Below are 13,627 nucleotides of genomic sequence, written 5' to 3' on the forward strand. Positions count from 1 at the left end.
CCCAACCACAGCCCCCAGCCCCAAACCCAGCCCCAACCCCAACCCCAGCCCCAAAGGTCACACAAACTGTACACAGGCAGCGTACTGACACAGTAGAAAACAAGGCTTCTTCAGGGTTAATACAACATATTGCTTTCAGCTTTTACTGTACATACAAAAGTCATAGAGTGCTATCCAATGGTAGAATGGGTGGGTGAGCGTTGGGAATAGGTTGAAGTAGTGTTACAAAAGGGTTTCATCGTAGCATAACCCCAGGCGCTCTGTTATAAGAGTAGCAGTGGGGTAACGTGACAGGAAGGATGCTGCAACTACAATCACAATGAAAGAGGAAGGGGATTTTTTGTTGTTGCTCAGGTTATGCAATTTAAGGGCTGGATTTAAGGGCTGGATTCAATCCGTATCGCCGAAGTATCGCGGAAGATCCGCGTGATGTTAAGGCAATTTCCGATTGATCTGACATATGCAGTGTTTACCATGAATGCAGTCTCCGCGACGGTGGGAACATTGCCTTTAATTGTCAACCGCACTATAAAGCAGTTCTTCAGCGCCCCGGATTGAATAGAGCCCTAAATCGGGTTAACATACAAACTTCAAGCCTCGTAATCACTCAATTTGATGATCATTTTCATTTTTACAACATTTTATGAACATTTGTTTTAGAATTTTTTGGCAAAAGGGTAATCATACAATTTCTCGATATTATAATTATGCGTTAATACTCTAATGTTGCATAAGGTATTATAAACAATAGCCAAAATGCTTTGTTTTTAGCATAAAAATTACAAATAATATCAAATAAACATTTATACCGGTGTAATCTAAGTGGCATTGCATGGTACTATCATATTTGTGTCTCTTTAAAGGGACAGTTCACTGAAAAACTATCAGTTAGTATTTTGTTCATCAGTCCACTGTTAACACAATCCCACAGAATTGTGCATGTCACGTTTTCAAGATAGAGCACTTTCAGTACAGAGCAGAAACTGTGACGCTGATGTGTTTTGTTTTTGAGTGAACTATCCCTTTAACAGGAATGGGAACACTGTATCCAAAGCTGCCTTACATATTTCTGTTGCATCAGGCTCCGGTGTGAAGTTTCCCCTTAGGTACAGATCTAGGATCAGCTTCTCCTCCTCCAATCCTAACCTTAACCATTAGTGGGGGAAATGCAAAACTGACACAAGATCAGTGTCAAGGGGCAACTTCACCCTACTCTGTTGCAACAACAGTAGCATCACCGTCATGGAGACATTTCAATGGCCATACATTGTATGTAAACATGACCAAATGATGATTCCTGGGTAAGATAATGGAACAGAATGACTGACATATATTCAAAAGACATATTGCATACAGCATCATTATAGCAACGATGTCCATGTCATTTAAAAAATGTAAAGGTATCTATTAAGAAACATTGAGATATAAAATCCAAAGTGGTTGGACTGTATTGCGTGCATGTATCTAGTGCAATGTTTGTAATCGTGTATGTACCGCGGCGAAACCAAGGGCCCCAGTCATGATGAACCTGTAATGAACCTGTACACAAATACAACCCTCTCTTTTGATTTTGCGTCTTTCTTCATGTTTCAGTTTAGTTTTGTTGTTTGTATTATTTTGTTGTTGTATTGTTTGTGTGTCGTTGTATTTCATGTGTGTGACTGTTGTTTATCAGTGTATCACTATTTTGTTACTTGTCATGTTTAGTGGGTTTTTTTGTGGACCCTAGGACGAGTAGCTGCTGCTTCGGAAAAAACTCATGGGGATCCAAATAAACAAACACGTAAACAAACCAATAAACCCAGGTAGTGGGGTAAATACGCCCTGTTCTGAGAATTCTAACCAAAGAGCCTTTGCGTTATCCCAGGGCATACAACGCAAACAGAATCATCTGAAAAGATCAAATCACAAAAGAATGATGGCATGGTCATCTCTATTTGCCTGCTTAGAGACATTTGGGAAATAAAATAGAATAATGGATGACTAAATGTCGTCTCACTCTATTTTAACACTCGGGTAACAGCGGGTGGCGTTATGAAAAGGCAGCAATTGGGAATTACTTTAGTTATTTAGATAACATCAACTAGAGGTTGAAAGCAGGTTAGAGGCGGAGGTTGAAGAAGCGACATTATGCATAACTCAGGATCTTCTCTTGAAATCTCACCATCATGTTTTTGGAGCAGGGTTTGGTATGTTACAACTTCATGGAAATGTTCACTTCACACAAAGAGGAATCAGTCGACTCACTAAGTCCTTAGTCATTCATAGTGTGAAGTGCTCTAATACGATACAGAGGCAGGTTTACTGTATGCAGAGTAAAGGGTTTAGTTTATACAGTAGTTGAAATTCCAGTGTTGGGACCTCCAGTGTAGTTTCAGCAAAGAACATAAATACCTCTTGTTCCTCCCACAGACTTGGTTCTTATTCCACAAGTCTTGAAACTTGTCTGCTCAATAGACTTGAGTTCCTCTTGAGTAGTTCCAGTGTTGTTGTTATTCTCCAGTGGTGGGATTCAAGCAGCAGGCCTGGGCCCTAGTGGTGAGATCTTGGTATTGCACCACCATCCACTACACAGGTCTGGCCCCTAGTGGTGAGATTCAGTAATTGCACCACCATCCACGACACAGGCCTTTTATACAATATGTAATGTGCTTCATCAGAGCTATGAGGGGAGATTCAGATTTCATAAATCCATCTAGCTATCTGCACAGGATAAACATGTTCTCTATATAAAAAATGGCACGTTAGACATATTTATCTATATATTATCATATATGTACATTCACTACTTTTTCATTATGTCTAAAGGTGTTTAATATAACACATCATAGAAAGAGGAGGAACACAGACAGATGTGATATGCCTTTTAAAAAGATACTCAGAATGAATAAATACATCTAAATGACACCAAAATAAATCAAATGTAATGGCGCAGGAGGTTTGGAAACACTACGAGGATGTACAATGAGGTGAGAGGCAGCATCTTTACTATCCAACTGTCTGCTCATTTTGGTATCATCTGTTTGGTGGTACAGTAGCTCGACAGCCTCCACCACTACAGCCTGAACTCAAGCCCTGTTAGGTGTTCAGCTCAGTGTTTCTGCTGACTGTTTCTATCCCTGGAGATGTTACTTGGTAGCGGTGGTTGGTAGAAAGACAAGGAGAGGTAGGTCTTAAAGGCGTGGGTTACTCTGCTGTGCCCCCTGTTGTTTCGGAGTGGCCCTTGTTGCTGGGTTTGTGGGCCTGTTTCTTTTGCTGCTCAAGCTCTTTCTTGCGAAGCTTCGCTCGCCGTTTGTCCAGTTTCTGCCGGTTCCGCCGAGCCTTCTCCATCAGGACCTTGAGATCCTTCACCTTCTTCTTGATCAGAGCCCGGTCCTGGGAGGAGGCAACGCCAAGGGTCTATACATAAACACACCACACGCGTGCACACACATACACACACACAGGACAGGGGTCAGAGATGGGGGGATGTGAGTGAACAGGAGCACTAGTCAGGGAATAAAACTCAGCAGCTATGATCAAAACAAATATAACAGGAGTTGTAACAATTTGAGTCTATATTGGCCCAAAGCTTCAGGGCAAATTACTATATCAAAATGTTAAACTACTTGTACCTTGACGGGTGGCACCAAACACCCTGGAAACAATGACAATACATAAACAAGGTGATACTAGTAACTAACTAGTAACTCAGGCCAGGATTCAAGCCAAGCAGCGAACTATAACAGACTTTTAGGATTGAGCTGACATGCAGCGTTTACAATGAATGTGATCTCCGCGAACGTCGCGGTAAATGCATTTAAGGTGCATTGTGGGCTGCGTAGTGTGATGCTCTATAACTCATTTAGAATTGAATCCAGAAGTAACTAACATAGCTGGATATCTACAATACCACAGACTTCAGTCCGTCACCTTGAGCGCAGTGCTGTCCAGCTGCAGTAGCTGGTCTCCGTCCACATTGTTGACCGTGAACTCTGGGATGTACTGCTCCAGATTTAGTCCCATGAGCCAGCGGGACACCTGCTGGGAGGTCCACTCTGTCACACTGATGTTCTGCCACTGGTGCTGCTTGGGGCACTGGCCCTCATCTAGGATCTAGACACACACACACACACACACACACACACACACACACACACACACACACACACACACACACACACACACACACACACACACACACACACACACACACACACACACACAGCGCCGAGAGAGCACACATAGTGATGGGTGAATAATTTCGAAATGTCTAGAATAGAAGTTGAGAGCATGCTGAAGACTGAATGTCACATTTGTGACATGCACTTCAATAGAGAAATAGAGAAAAACAGTAGCTTATGAAAGGTTTAGACTAATGAGTAAGCATGCATGTGATGTAAACATAGGCTTTTTACAAGCTTGGTAAACAGTATGGGAGCATGCATAATGTTTTGTTTTTCTGGCTTCCTCGGTGGCCACTCAGAACTAGATCTCACCTCGTCATCTATCATATCCAGACTCTGAACATGGCAGCACAGAGAACGACAGGACAGTTTGTTAACACAAAAACACAGCAGCGGCTCAGGGCACAAAATGGTACAGGGTACATACAAAATGGCCGACTAGCAAAGCTACAGTTGCTAACATCAAAAATAGTTAAATAGAATATAAATTGTAACTAATTAAACATGGAATAGGCCATTCGAACACCATTGTTACACATTCCAGACACTTGGCAACCAGAGGTTACTCAGCATGACATGATAGGAGCACTAGATGGGGAAATATAGGTCCCTTTTTCTTCATTTTCTACACTTGAGGTAATGTACTCACATTTTTTACATTTTAGGTTGAATAACTAGTTAACTATAACTTGTTGATACTAGGTAGATTTTTTATGTGAGATCAAATCCTTGTTTCTCACCTCGTCTGAGGAGAGCACCAGGGTGTGTGAGCGACCGGACATCTTGGCTTCAGTCACCAGACCACTGACCTCCACTGAGCTGCTACTGCTGGTACTCAGATCACCCTTCACCACAGGACCCTATTGAGAACAACACCATGTAAAAGTCTATTAGACCTTAGTCAAAACATTGTCTACATCCAAAATGGAATCCTATTCCCTATAAAGTGCCCTATGGGCCTTGGTCAAAAGTAGTGGGGAATTGGGTGCCATTTCAGACAGCCTATAGTCTATCTCAGTTCATTTCAAGGTCTATTTCATTGTATTCCCCTCTCAACACAAAGCCATTTTTGTTCTATGATGTTTTGAATCTAAAGCTAATAAATGCCATTGTTGAAGTCATTTGCTGCAGATTGATTATTTCAATCAATGATTTCATAATGAATAGAGGGAATATACAAGAGGGGCTCTAACAAACATACACAATTAAAACGGCATACATTCTACATACAGAGAATATTTGCACACCTATGGCTGATTCAGAGACGTATTGTATTATTCAATGATCAAACATGAATGTGATGCAATTAAATAGAACATAAATATTATACTGTATAATGAAACGGAATGTGCCATTTTACTGTGGTTTGAGCTGTTGTCTGGGGATCGGTATCTGAGCTCAGTCACCTTGACCCTGCAGTGTGTGTGTGTGTGTGTGTGTGCGTGAGTGTATATGTTTCTCTGGCTGCGCGTGCATATGTGTGTGTGAACGTTCATGTCCACAGGCATGTGTGTTTATGTGTGTGTGTTTCCCTGTGAGACCTCAGTAGTTCTCTCTGTCCCCAGTGATAACAATAATAAACGCTGTCTGGCAGACAGACTGGGGGCATCTTCATCTGTGAAGTTTACAGCTGGCCAGGCCGACCGACCGACCGACCGACCGATTGCCTGACCGACCAACCTCCCTCCCTCCCTCCCTCCCTCCCTCCCTCCCTCCCTACCTACCTACCTACCTACCTACCTACCTACCTACCTACCTACCTACCTACCTACCTACCTACCTACCTACCTACCTACCTACCTACCTACCTACCTACCTCCCTCCCTCTCTCCCTCTCTCCCTCTCTCCCTCTCTCCCTCTCTCCCTCCCTCTCTCCCTCCCTCCCTCCCTCCCTCCCTCCCTCCCTCCCTCCCTCCCTCCCTCCTCCCTCCCTACCTTCCCACCTACCTCCCTCCCTCCCTACCTACCTACCTACCTACCTACCTCCCTCCCTCCCTCCCTCCCTCCCTCCCTCCGTACCAACCGACCTACCTACCCACCCCAGGTGGGTGTGCCTTAGTCAACAAGCCGTGTGGAGGCCTGAGAAAACTTGGTGTCAGCTATAGCTGTCATTTGATGTCAGCACAAACATAACCCTCCTTTTGATCTGAGGACTGTGAAGTAAGTCTGTCTGATTCTCTAGCCTGTGGCCAGATTTGATCGACTGAGCTGGGTAACTAGTTGCACTTACAGTACCTCTCTGGTCCTTTTTTAGGTGAAAAGCTTGAGTCACAATATCTATGACTAATTCATTGGTTTGCAGCCTTGAGGTTTGTGAGAAGAGAGAGATTCAGCACCTCAACATTTACCTCACCTTAGGGTTATGTATCAGGGATGAAAGACTAGGTACTATGAACGACATTGGATATTGTACACTGAGTGTACAAAACATTGGGAACACCTTCCTAATATTGAGTTGCACCTCCTTTTGCCCTCAGAACAGCCTCAATTCATCGGGGCATGGACTCTACAAGGTGCTGAAAGCGTTCCACAGGGATGCTGGCTCATGATGACTCCAACGCTTCCCACAGTTGTGTCAAGTTGGCTAGATGTCCTTTGGGTGGGGGACCATTCTTGATACTGTACACACCGGCAACTGTTGAGTATGAAAACCCCAGTAGCGTTGCAGTTCTTGACACACTCAAACTGGTGCCCGTGGCACCTACTACCATACCCCGTTCAAAGGCACTTCTTTAATCCTTCTTTAACCCGTCTCCTCCCATTTATCTATACTGATTGAAGTGGATTTAACAAGTGATATCAATAATGGATCATAGCTTTCACCTGGTCAGTCAATGTCTTGGAAAGAGCAGGTGTTCATAATGTTTTGTACACTCCGTGTATTGAAGTGATTTCCCCATTGCTATAGCTTGATTAATAACATCAGTGGCTAGAGAATATCTAATTAATGAATTACTATGGACAAATCAAACATAATCACTCCCAAAGTGAGCGCCAGATAATGTGATTAAAAGAGAAATGCCGTAATGCAAAAACCCAACCTTTGAAATTATAATATCTAAATACTTGAGTTATGATGATTCACACCCTTGAAGGAATTATAAATTACTGGTCTAAATATTAACCTAATCCAATACACCTTCTATATTTGTGCAAATTACTGAAATGAACTTCAATAACAAGTGCATTAAGAATATGCTAATCAGCCCGCTTCATACCCTGCTATACAGTAGTTGTTTGGTATTCTGTTTGATTGGAGCAACAAAAATACAAATACAATACCAAGTAATATGAATAGGAGAAGAAGTGTGGCCATGTAAGAGATTTCTGTTAAACACAAAGGCATCAGAACCAGACAGAGGTTAAATCAACGCAACGAAAAACAAACAATATGCACCACAATAGCCTACAGGTATTATATAATAATATGCATTAGCACACTTCAGTGAGCACTGTCAATATGTATTATCATGGAGATGCCCTGATCCTGTTTACTGTGTACATTGGGGTTCTCTTCACATACATACCTTGGCTTTGAGTTTCTCTGGGCTATTCTCAGCAGAGGGTTCTGTAGAACTGAGGATAAGAGGCATGAGTTGGTAGAGAGAGAAACAGATTGTTATGTTGGTAGAAAACAACTATAGACATAAGAACAGATTTACTCAACATTCACACCAGTAAAATGCTTCTCCAGAGAGAAGAACACATCAAAGGAGAAGAACAAAAGGTCAAAGGTCAAAGGAGAAACCAGACAGGTTCATGCAGTATCTTTGTATTTTTCCTCCTCCCTGAGGATAACAGAGCTGGACGCGTAATGAACTAACTGACCCAGGCAGTATTGGAGGTGAGATGGACGCTAAACGGATTGGACACATTGACCTTTCTCTGATCCACGGCTGAGTCACACAGAAATGCATCTACTAAACACAAGACCTGAATACTGTGTGTGTGTGTGTGTGTGTGTGTGTGTGTGTGTGTGTGTGTGTGTGTGTGTGTGTGTGTGTGTGTGTGTGTGTGTGTGTGTGGTACAGCGCTCTCTTATCATCCACACACAGCCGTAAAGCAAGCAGCAAGCATGAGATGTATTCATGGATAGTCCCACAGACAGACCCCTGCCTGATCAAGAGTGGTGTTAGTGTGCCGGAGGGATGGGGGGTAAGTTAGGGGGTTGAAGGGGTTTATGGAGGGAAAGGGTTGGTGGGTTTGGTGGGATGGAGGGGTGGGTTGGTGGGTTTGGTGGGATGGAGGGGTGGGTTGGTGGGTTTGGTGGGATGGAGGGGTGGGTTGGTGGGTTTGGTGGGATGGAGGGGTGGGTTTGGTGGGATGGAGGGGTGGGTTTGGTGGGATGGAGGGGTGAGTTGGTGGGATGGAGGGGTGGGTTTGGTGGGATGGAGGGGTGAGTTGGTGGGATGGAGGGGTGGGTTGGTGGGATGGAGGGGTGGGTTGGTGGGTTTGGTGGGATGGAGGGGTGGGTTGGTGGGTTTGGTGGGATGGAGGGGTGGGTTGGTGGGTTTGGTGGGATGGAGGGGTGGGTTTGGTGGGATGGAGGGGTGGGTTTGGTGGGATGGAGGGGTGGGTTGGTGGGATGGAGGGTGGGTTGGTGGGATGGAGGGGTGGGTTGGTGGGATGGAGGGGTGGGTTGGTGGGTTTGGTGGGATGGAGGGGTGGGTTTGGTGGGATGGAGGGGTGAGTTGGTGGGATGGAGGGGTGGGTTGGTGGGTTTGGTGGGATGGAGGGGTGGGTTGGTGGGTTTGGTGGGATGGAGGGGTGGGTTGGTGGGATGGAGGGGTGGGTTTGGTGGGATGGAGGGGTGGGTTGGTGGGATGGAGGGGTGGGTTTGGTGGGATGGAGGGGTGGGTTGGTGGGTTTGGTGGGATGGAGGGGTGGGTTGGTGGGATGGAGGAGTGGGTTTGGTGGGATGGAGGGGTGGGTTGGTGGGTTTGGTGGGATGGATGGGTGGGTTGGTGGGATGGAGGGGTGGGTTTGGTGGGGTGGGTGGGTTTGGTGGGATGGAGGGGTGGGTTGGTGGGATGGAGGGGTGGGTTTGGTGGGATGGAGTGGTGGGTTTGGTGGGATGGAGGGGTGGGTTGGTGGGATGGAGGGGTGGGTTTGGTGGGATGGACGGGTGGGTTGGTGGGATGGAGGGGTGGGTTTGGTGGGATGGAGGGGTGGGTTTGGTGGGATGGAGGGGTGGGTTGGTGGGATGGAGGGGTGGGATGGAGGGGTGGGTTGGTGGGTTTGGTGGGATGGAGGGGTGGGTTGGTGGGATGGAGGGATGGGTTTGGTGGGATGGAGGGGTGGGTTTGGTGTAGAGGTCGACCGATTATGATTTTTCAATGCCGATACCGATACCGATTATTGGGGGGCCAAAACCCCTGATGCCGATTAATCGGCCAATTTTTTTTTATTTTTTATTTGTATTAATGACAATTACAACAATACTGAATGAACACTTATTTTAACTTAATATAATACATCAATAAAATCAATTTAGCCTCAAATAAATAATGAAACATGTTCAATTTGGTTTAAAAAATGCAAAAACAAAGTGTTGGAGAAGAAAGTAAAAGTGCATTATGTGCCATGGAAAAAAGCTAACGTTTAAGTTCCTTGCTCAGAACATGAGAACATATGAAAGCTGGTGGTTCCTTTTAACATGAGTCTTCAATATTCCCAGGTAAGAAGTTTTAGGTTGTAGTTATTATAGGAATTATAGGACTATTTCTCTCTATACGATTTGTATTTCATATACCTTTGACTATTGGATGTTCTTATAGGCACTTGAGTATTGCCAGTGTAACAGTATAGCTTCCGTCCCTCTCCTCGCTCCTACCTGGGCTCGAACTAGGAACACATCGACAACAGCCACCCTCGAAGCAGCGTTACCCATGTAGAGCAAGGGAAACAACTACTCCAAGTCTCAGAGCGAGTGACGTTTGAAACGCTATTAGCGCGCACCCGGCTAACTAGCTAGCCATTTCACATCGGTTACACTAGCCTAATCTTGGGAGTTGACAGGCTTGAAATCATAAACAGCGCAATGCATTGCGAAGGGCTTCTGGCAAAAGGCATGAAAGTGCTGTTTTGAATGAATGCTTACGAGCCTACTGCTGCCTACCATCGCTCAGTCAGACTGCTCTATCAAATCATAGACTTAATTATAACATAATAACACACAGAAACACGAGCCTTAGGTCATTAATATGGTCGAATCCGGAAACTATCACATTTATTCTTTCAGTGAAATACGGAACCGTTCCGTATTTTATCTAACGGGTGGCATCCATAAGTCTAAATGTTCCTGTTACAATGCACAACCTTCAATGTTATGTCATAATTACGTAAAATTCTGGCAAATTAGTTTGCAACGAGCCAGGCGGCCCAAACTGTTGCATATACCCTGACTCTGCGTGCAATGAACGGAAGAGAAGTGACAATTTCACCTGGTTAATATTGCCTGCTAACCTGGATTTCTTTTAGCTAAATATGCAGGTTTAAAAATATATACTTCTGTGTATTGATTTTAAGAAAGGCATTGATGTTTATGGTTAGGTACAGTCGTGCAAGGATTGTGCTTTTTTCGCAAATGCGCTTTTGTTAAATCATCCCCCGTTTGGCGAAGTCGGCTGTCTTTGTTAGGAAGAAATAGTCTTCACAGTTCGCAACGAGCCAGACGGCCCAAACTGCTGCATATACCCTGACTCTGTTGCAGAGGTGACACATTTTCCCTAGTTAAAATAAATTAATGTTAGCAGGCAATATTAACTAAAGATGCAGGTTTAAGAATATATACTTGTGTATTGATTTTAAGAAAGACATTGATGTTTATGGTTAGGCACAAGTTGGAGCAACGACAGACCTTTTTCGCATCGATTATATGCAACGCAGGACAGGCTAGATAAACTAGTAATATCATCAACCATGTGTAGTTAACTAGTGATTATGATTGATTGATTGATTGATTGTTTTTATAAGATAAGTTTAATGCTAGCTAGCAACTTACCTTGGCTTCTTACTGCATTCGCGTAACAGGCAAGCTCCTCGTGGAGTGCAATGTAAAGCAGGTGGTTAGAGCGTTGGACTAGTTAACTGTAAGGTTGCATCCCCAAGCTGACAAGGTAAAAATATGTAATTCTGCCCCTGAACAAGGCAGTTAACCCACCGTTCCTAGGCCGTCATTGAAAATAAAAATGTGTTCTTAACTGACTTGCCTAGTTAAAAAATATTTATATATAAAAAAAACATTTTAAAACAATAATCGGCAAATCGGTGGCCAAAAATACCGATTACCGATTGTTATGAAAGCTTGAAATCGGCCCTAATTAATCGGCCATTCCGATTAATCGGTCGACCTCTAGTTTGGTGGGATGGGTGTGCAGTGACCCCTGTTTGTTGTGTAGGAGTCCCAGCTGTGTTTCTTTCTTCAATCACAGCAGCTGCTGCCAGCCAACCAGAGTCAGCCTCACGCAGTCATACAGACAGTCACAGCAGCTGCTGCCTGCCAACCAGAGTCAGCCTCACGCAGTCATACAGACAGTCACAGCAGCTGCTGCCAGCCAACCAGAGTCAGCCTCACGCAGTCATACAGACAGTCACAGCAGCTGCTGCCTGCCAACCAGAGTCAGCCTCACGCAGTCATACAGACAGTCACAGCAGCTGCTGCCAGCCAACCAGAGTCAGCCTCACGCAGTCATACAGACAGTCACAGCAGCTGCTGCCAGCCAACCAGAGTCAGCCTCACGCAGTCATACAGACAGTCACAGCAGATGCTGCCAGCCAACCAGAGTCAGCCTCACGCAGTCATACAGACAGTCACAGCAGCTGCTGCCAGCCAACCAGAGTCAGCCAAGTGACCAGTCGCAGACACAGACACACACACACACACACATACACAGACACACCGTCTGCAACAGCTGGAAAACATTGTAGAGTAAGCCCTCAGTATGGATTGCAGACAGTCTAAGTATACAGTATCTAACAGCACAGCAGTCAAAGGAACGGGTAGTAACCTTGTGGCGAAATCCTGCACGGAGCCTTCACCGTGTGCTGCCACTTTAAGAGCAGTCAGTCAAAATATAGCTCTTCTGGCTCTCTGTGGAGAGCTCTGGGCTGGCGGGGCAGTTTCACAGTGTGTACAACTCTGCAGAAGTCATGTTTATTTTCACGTGCTTAGTTTTTAAAGTGTTTAAGTCGATCGCCGGTGTATCTTTTGGGGCCGCTCCTGTCATTGATTGCATGGAGTGATAGCAACATTGTTGTGAAGCTTTGACAAACAAACCAACCAACCAACCATCAGGTGTATTTAACAGACAGTCAGTGCAACTGCAAGCCTGAAGTCAACAGCTAAGACCCCTTTCTCTCTCTTACTCTCATTTTCCTTTCAATGCTTTACACTGCAGCAGACTGTTTTTTCAATGCGCTCCCTTTAATGTTCAGTGTCGCTGGATTATTATTTCCCTGCCAGACATATTTGGGTTGACATTTTAGTAAAAGGGAGGTTGCGTGCAAGTTTATTGTTGTTTGAACTGTATTGATTTGGTGTGGTACTATTGACATTTGGCCAAGAAGAGATTAGACATTTTAAGACCTTTGTTTTGTCTATGAAAACACCCCCACAAACCCATCCCCCCCCTTGCTCCTCCCCCTCACCCATTCACACTCCCTCACTCTCCCCACACACCCATTCACACCCCCTCACTCCTCTACTGGAAGGTAATACAGAAAATTGCAAATTCTCTATGGGTTATGACTGGGTTCAATTGTTTCTATGAAGTTGCCTTTGAATTGCTCTGCCATTATTTTTGTATGAGGTATTATTGGTTGGGTTACCCCTGTGCTGTGACATGTGTTATATCTGGTCTCAGTCTCCAGTCTCAATGCTGCAGTAGTTTATGTGCCGGGGGCTAGGGTCAGTCTGTTATGTCTGGTGTAATTCTCCTCTCCTATCTGGTGTCCTGTGTGAATTTAAGTATGCTCCCTCTAATTCTCTCCCTCCCATCCCAGAGGACCTGAGCCCTAGGATCATGCCTCAGGACTACCTGGCCTGATGACTCCTGGCTGTTCCCAGTCCACCTGGTCATGCTGCTGCTCCAGTTCTGCCTGCGGCTAGGGAACCCTGACCAGGTCCAGGATGTGCTACCTTGTCCTGGACCTGCTGTTTTCAACTCTCTCTCTCTACCGCACCTGCTGTCTCTAACTCTGAATGCTCGGCTATGAAAAGCCACCTGTCATTTACTCCTGAGGTGCTGACCTGTTGCACCCTCTACAACCACTTATTATTATTTGACCCTGCTGGTCATCTATGAACGTTTGAACATCTTGGCCATGTACTGTTATAATCTCCACCCAGCACAGCCAGAAGAGGACTGGCCATCCCTCAGAGTCTGGTTCCTCTTTAGGTTTCTTCCTAGGTTCCTGCCTTTCTAGGGAGTTTTTCCTAGCCACTGTGCTTCTACATCTGC

General features: G+C 44.9%; 1 protein-coding gene across 7 annotated transcripts in view; it reads right to left on the reverse strand.

The window, feature by feature from the left end:
- Positions 1–116: 116 nt before the first annotated feature.
- Positions 117–13,627, reverse strand: part of ppp1r9a (protein phosphatase 1, regulatory subunit 9A) — a 126,556-nt gene continuing 113,045 nt past the window's right edge. For 3 of the 7 annotated variants that reach the window (XM_045709835.1, XM_014178495.2, XM_014178494.2), the window contains exons 15-20: positions 7,694–7,742; positions 7,449–7,493; positions 4,907–5,026; positions 4,479–4,502; positions 3,913–4,095; positions 117–3,399 (exon numbers count right to left, since the gene is read on the reverse strand). In XM_045709835.1, the coding sequence (XP_045565791.1) occupies positions 3,187–3,399; positions 3,913–4,095; positions 4,479–4,502; positions 4,907–5,026; positions 7,449–7,493; positions 7,694–7,742 (634 nt within the window). In that variant the 3' untranslated portion in view covers positions 117–3,186. The remainder of the gene's footprint in view (positions 3,400–3,912; positions 4,096–4,478; positions 4,503–4,906; positions 5,027–7,448; positions 7,494–7,693; positions 7,743–13,627) is intronic. The other 4 variants (XM_045709836.1, XM_014178500.2, XM_045709837.1 and 1 more) reach the window with 3 other exon arrangements.

Source organism: Salmo salar, chromosome ssa27 (genome assembly GCF_905237065.1).
Source record: "Salmo salar chromosome ssa27, Ssal_v3.1, whole genome shotgun sequence".
Classification (NCBI taxonomy): domain Eukaryota; kingdom Metazoa; phylum Chordata; class Actinopteri; order Salmoniformes; family Salmonidae; genus Salmo; species Salmo salar.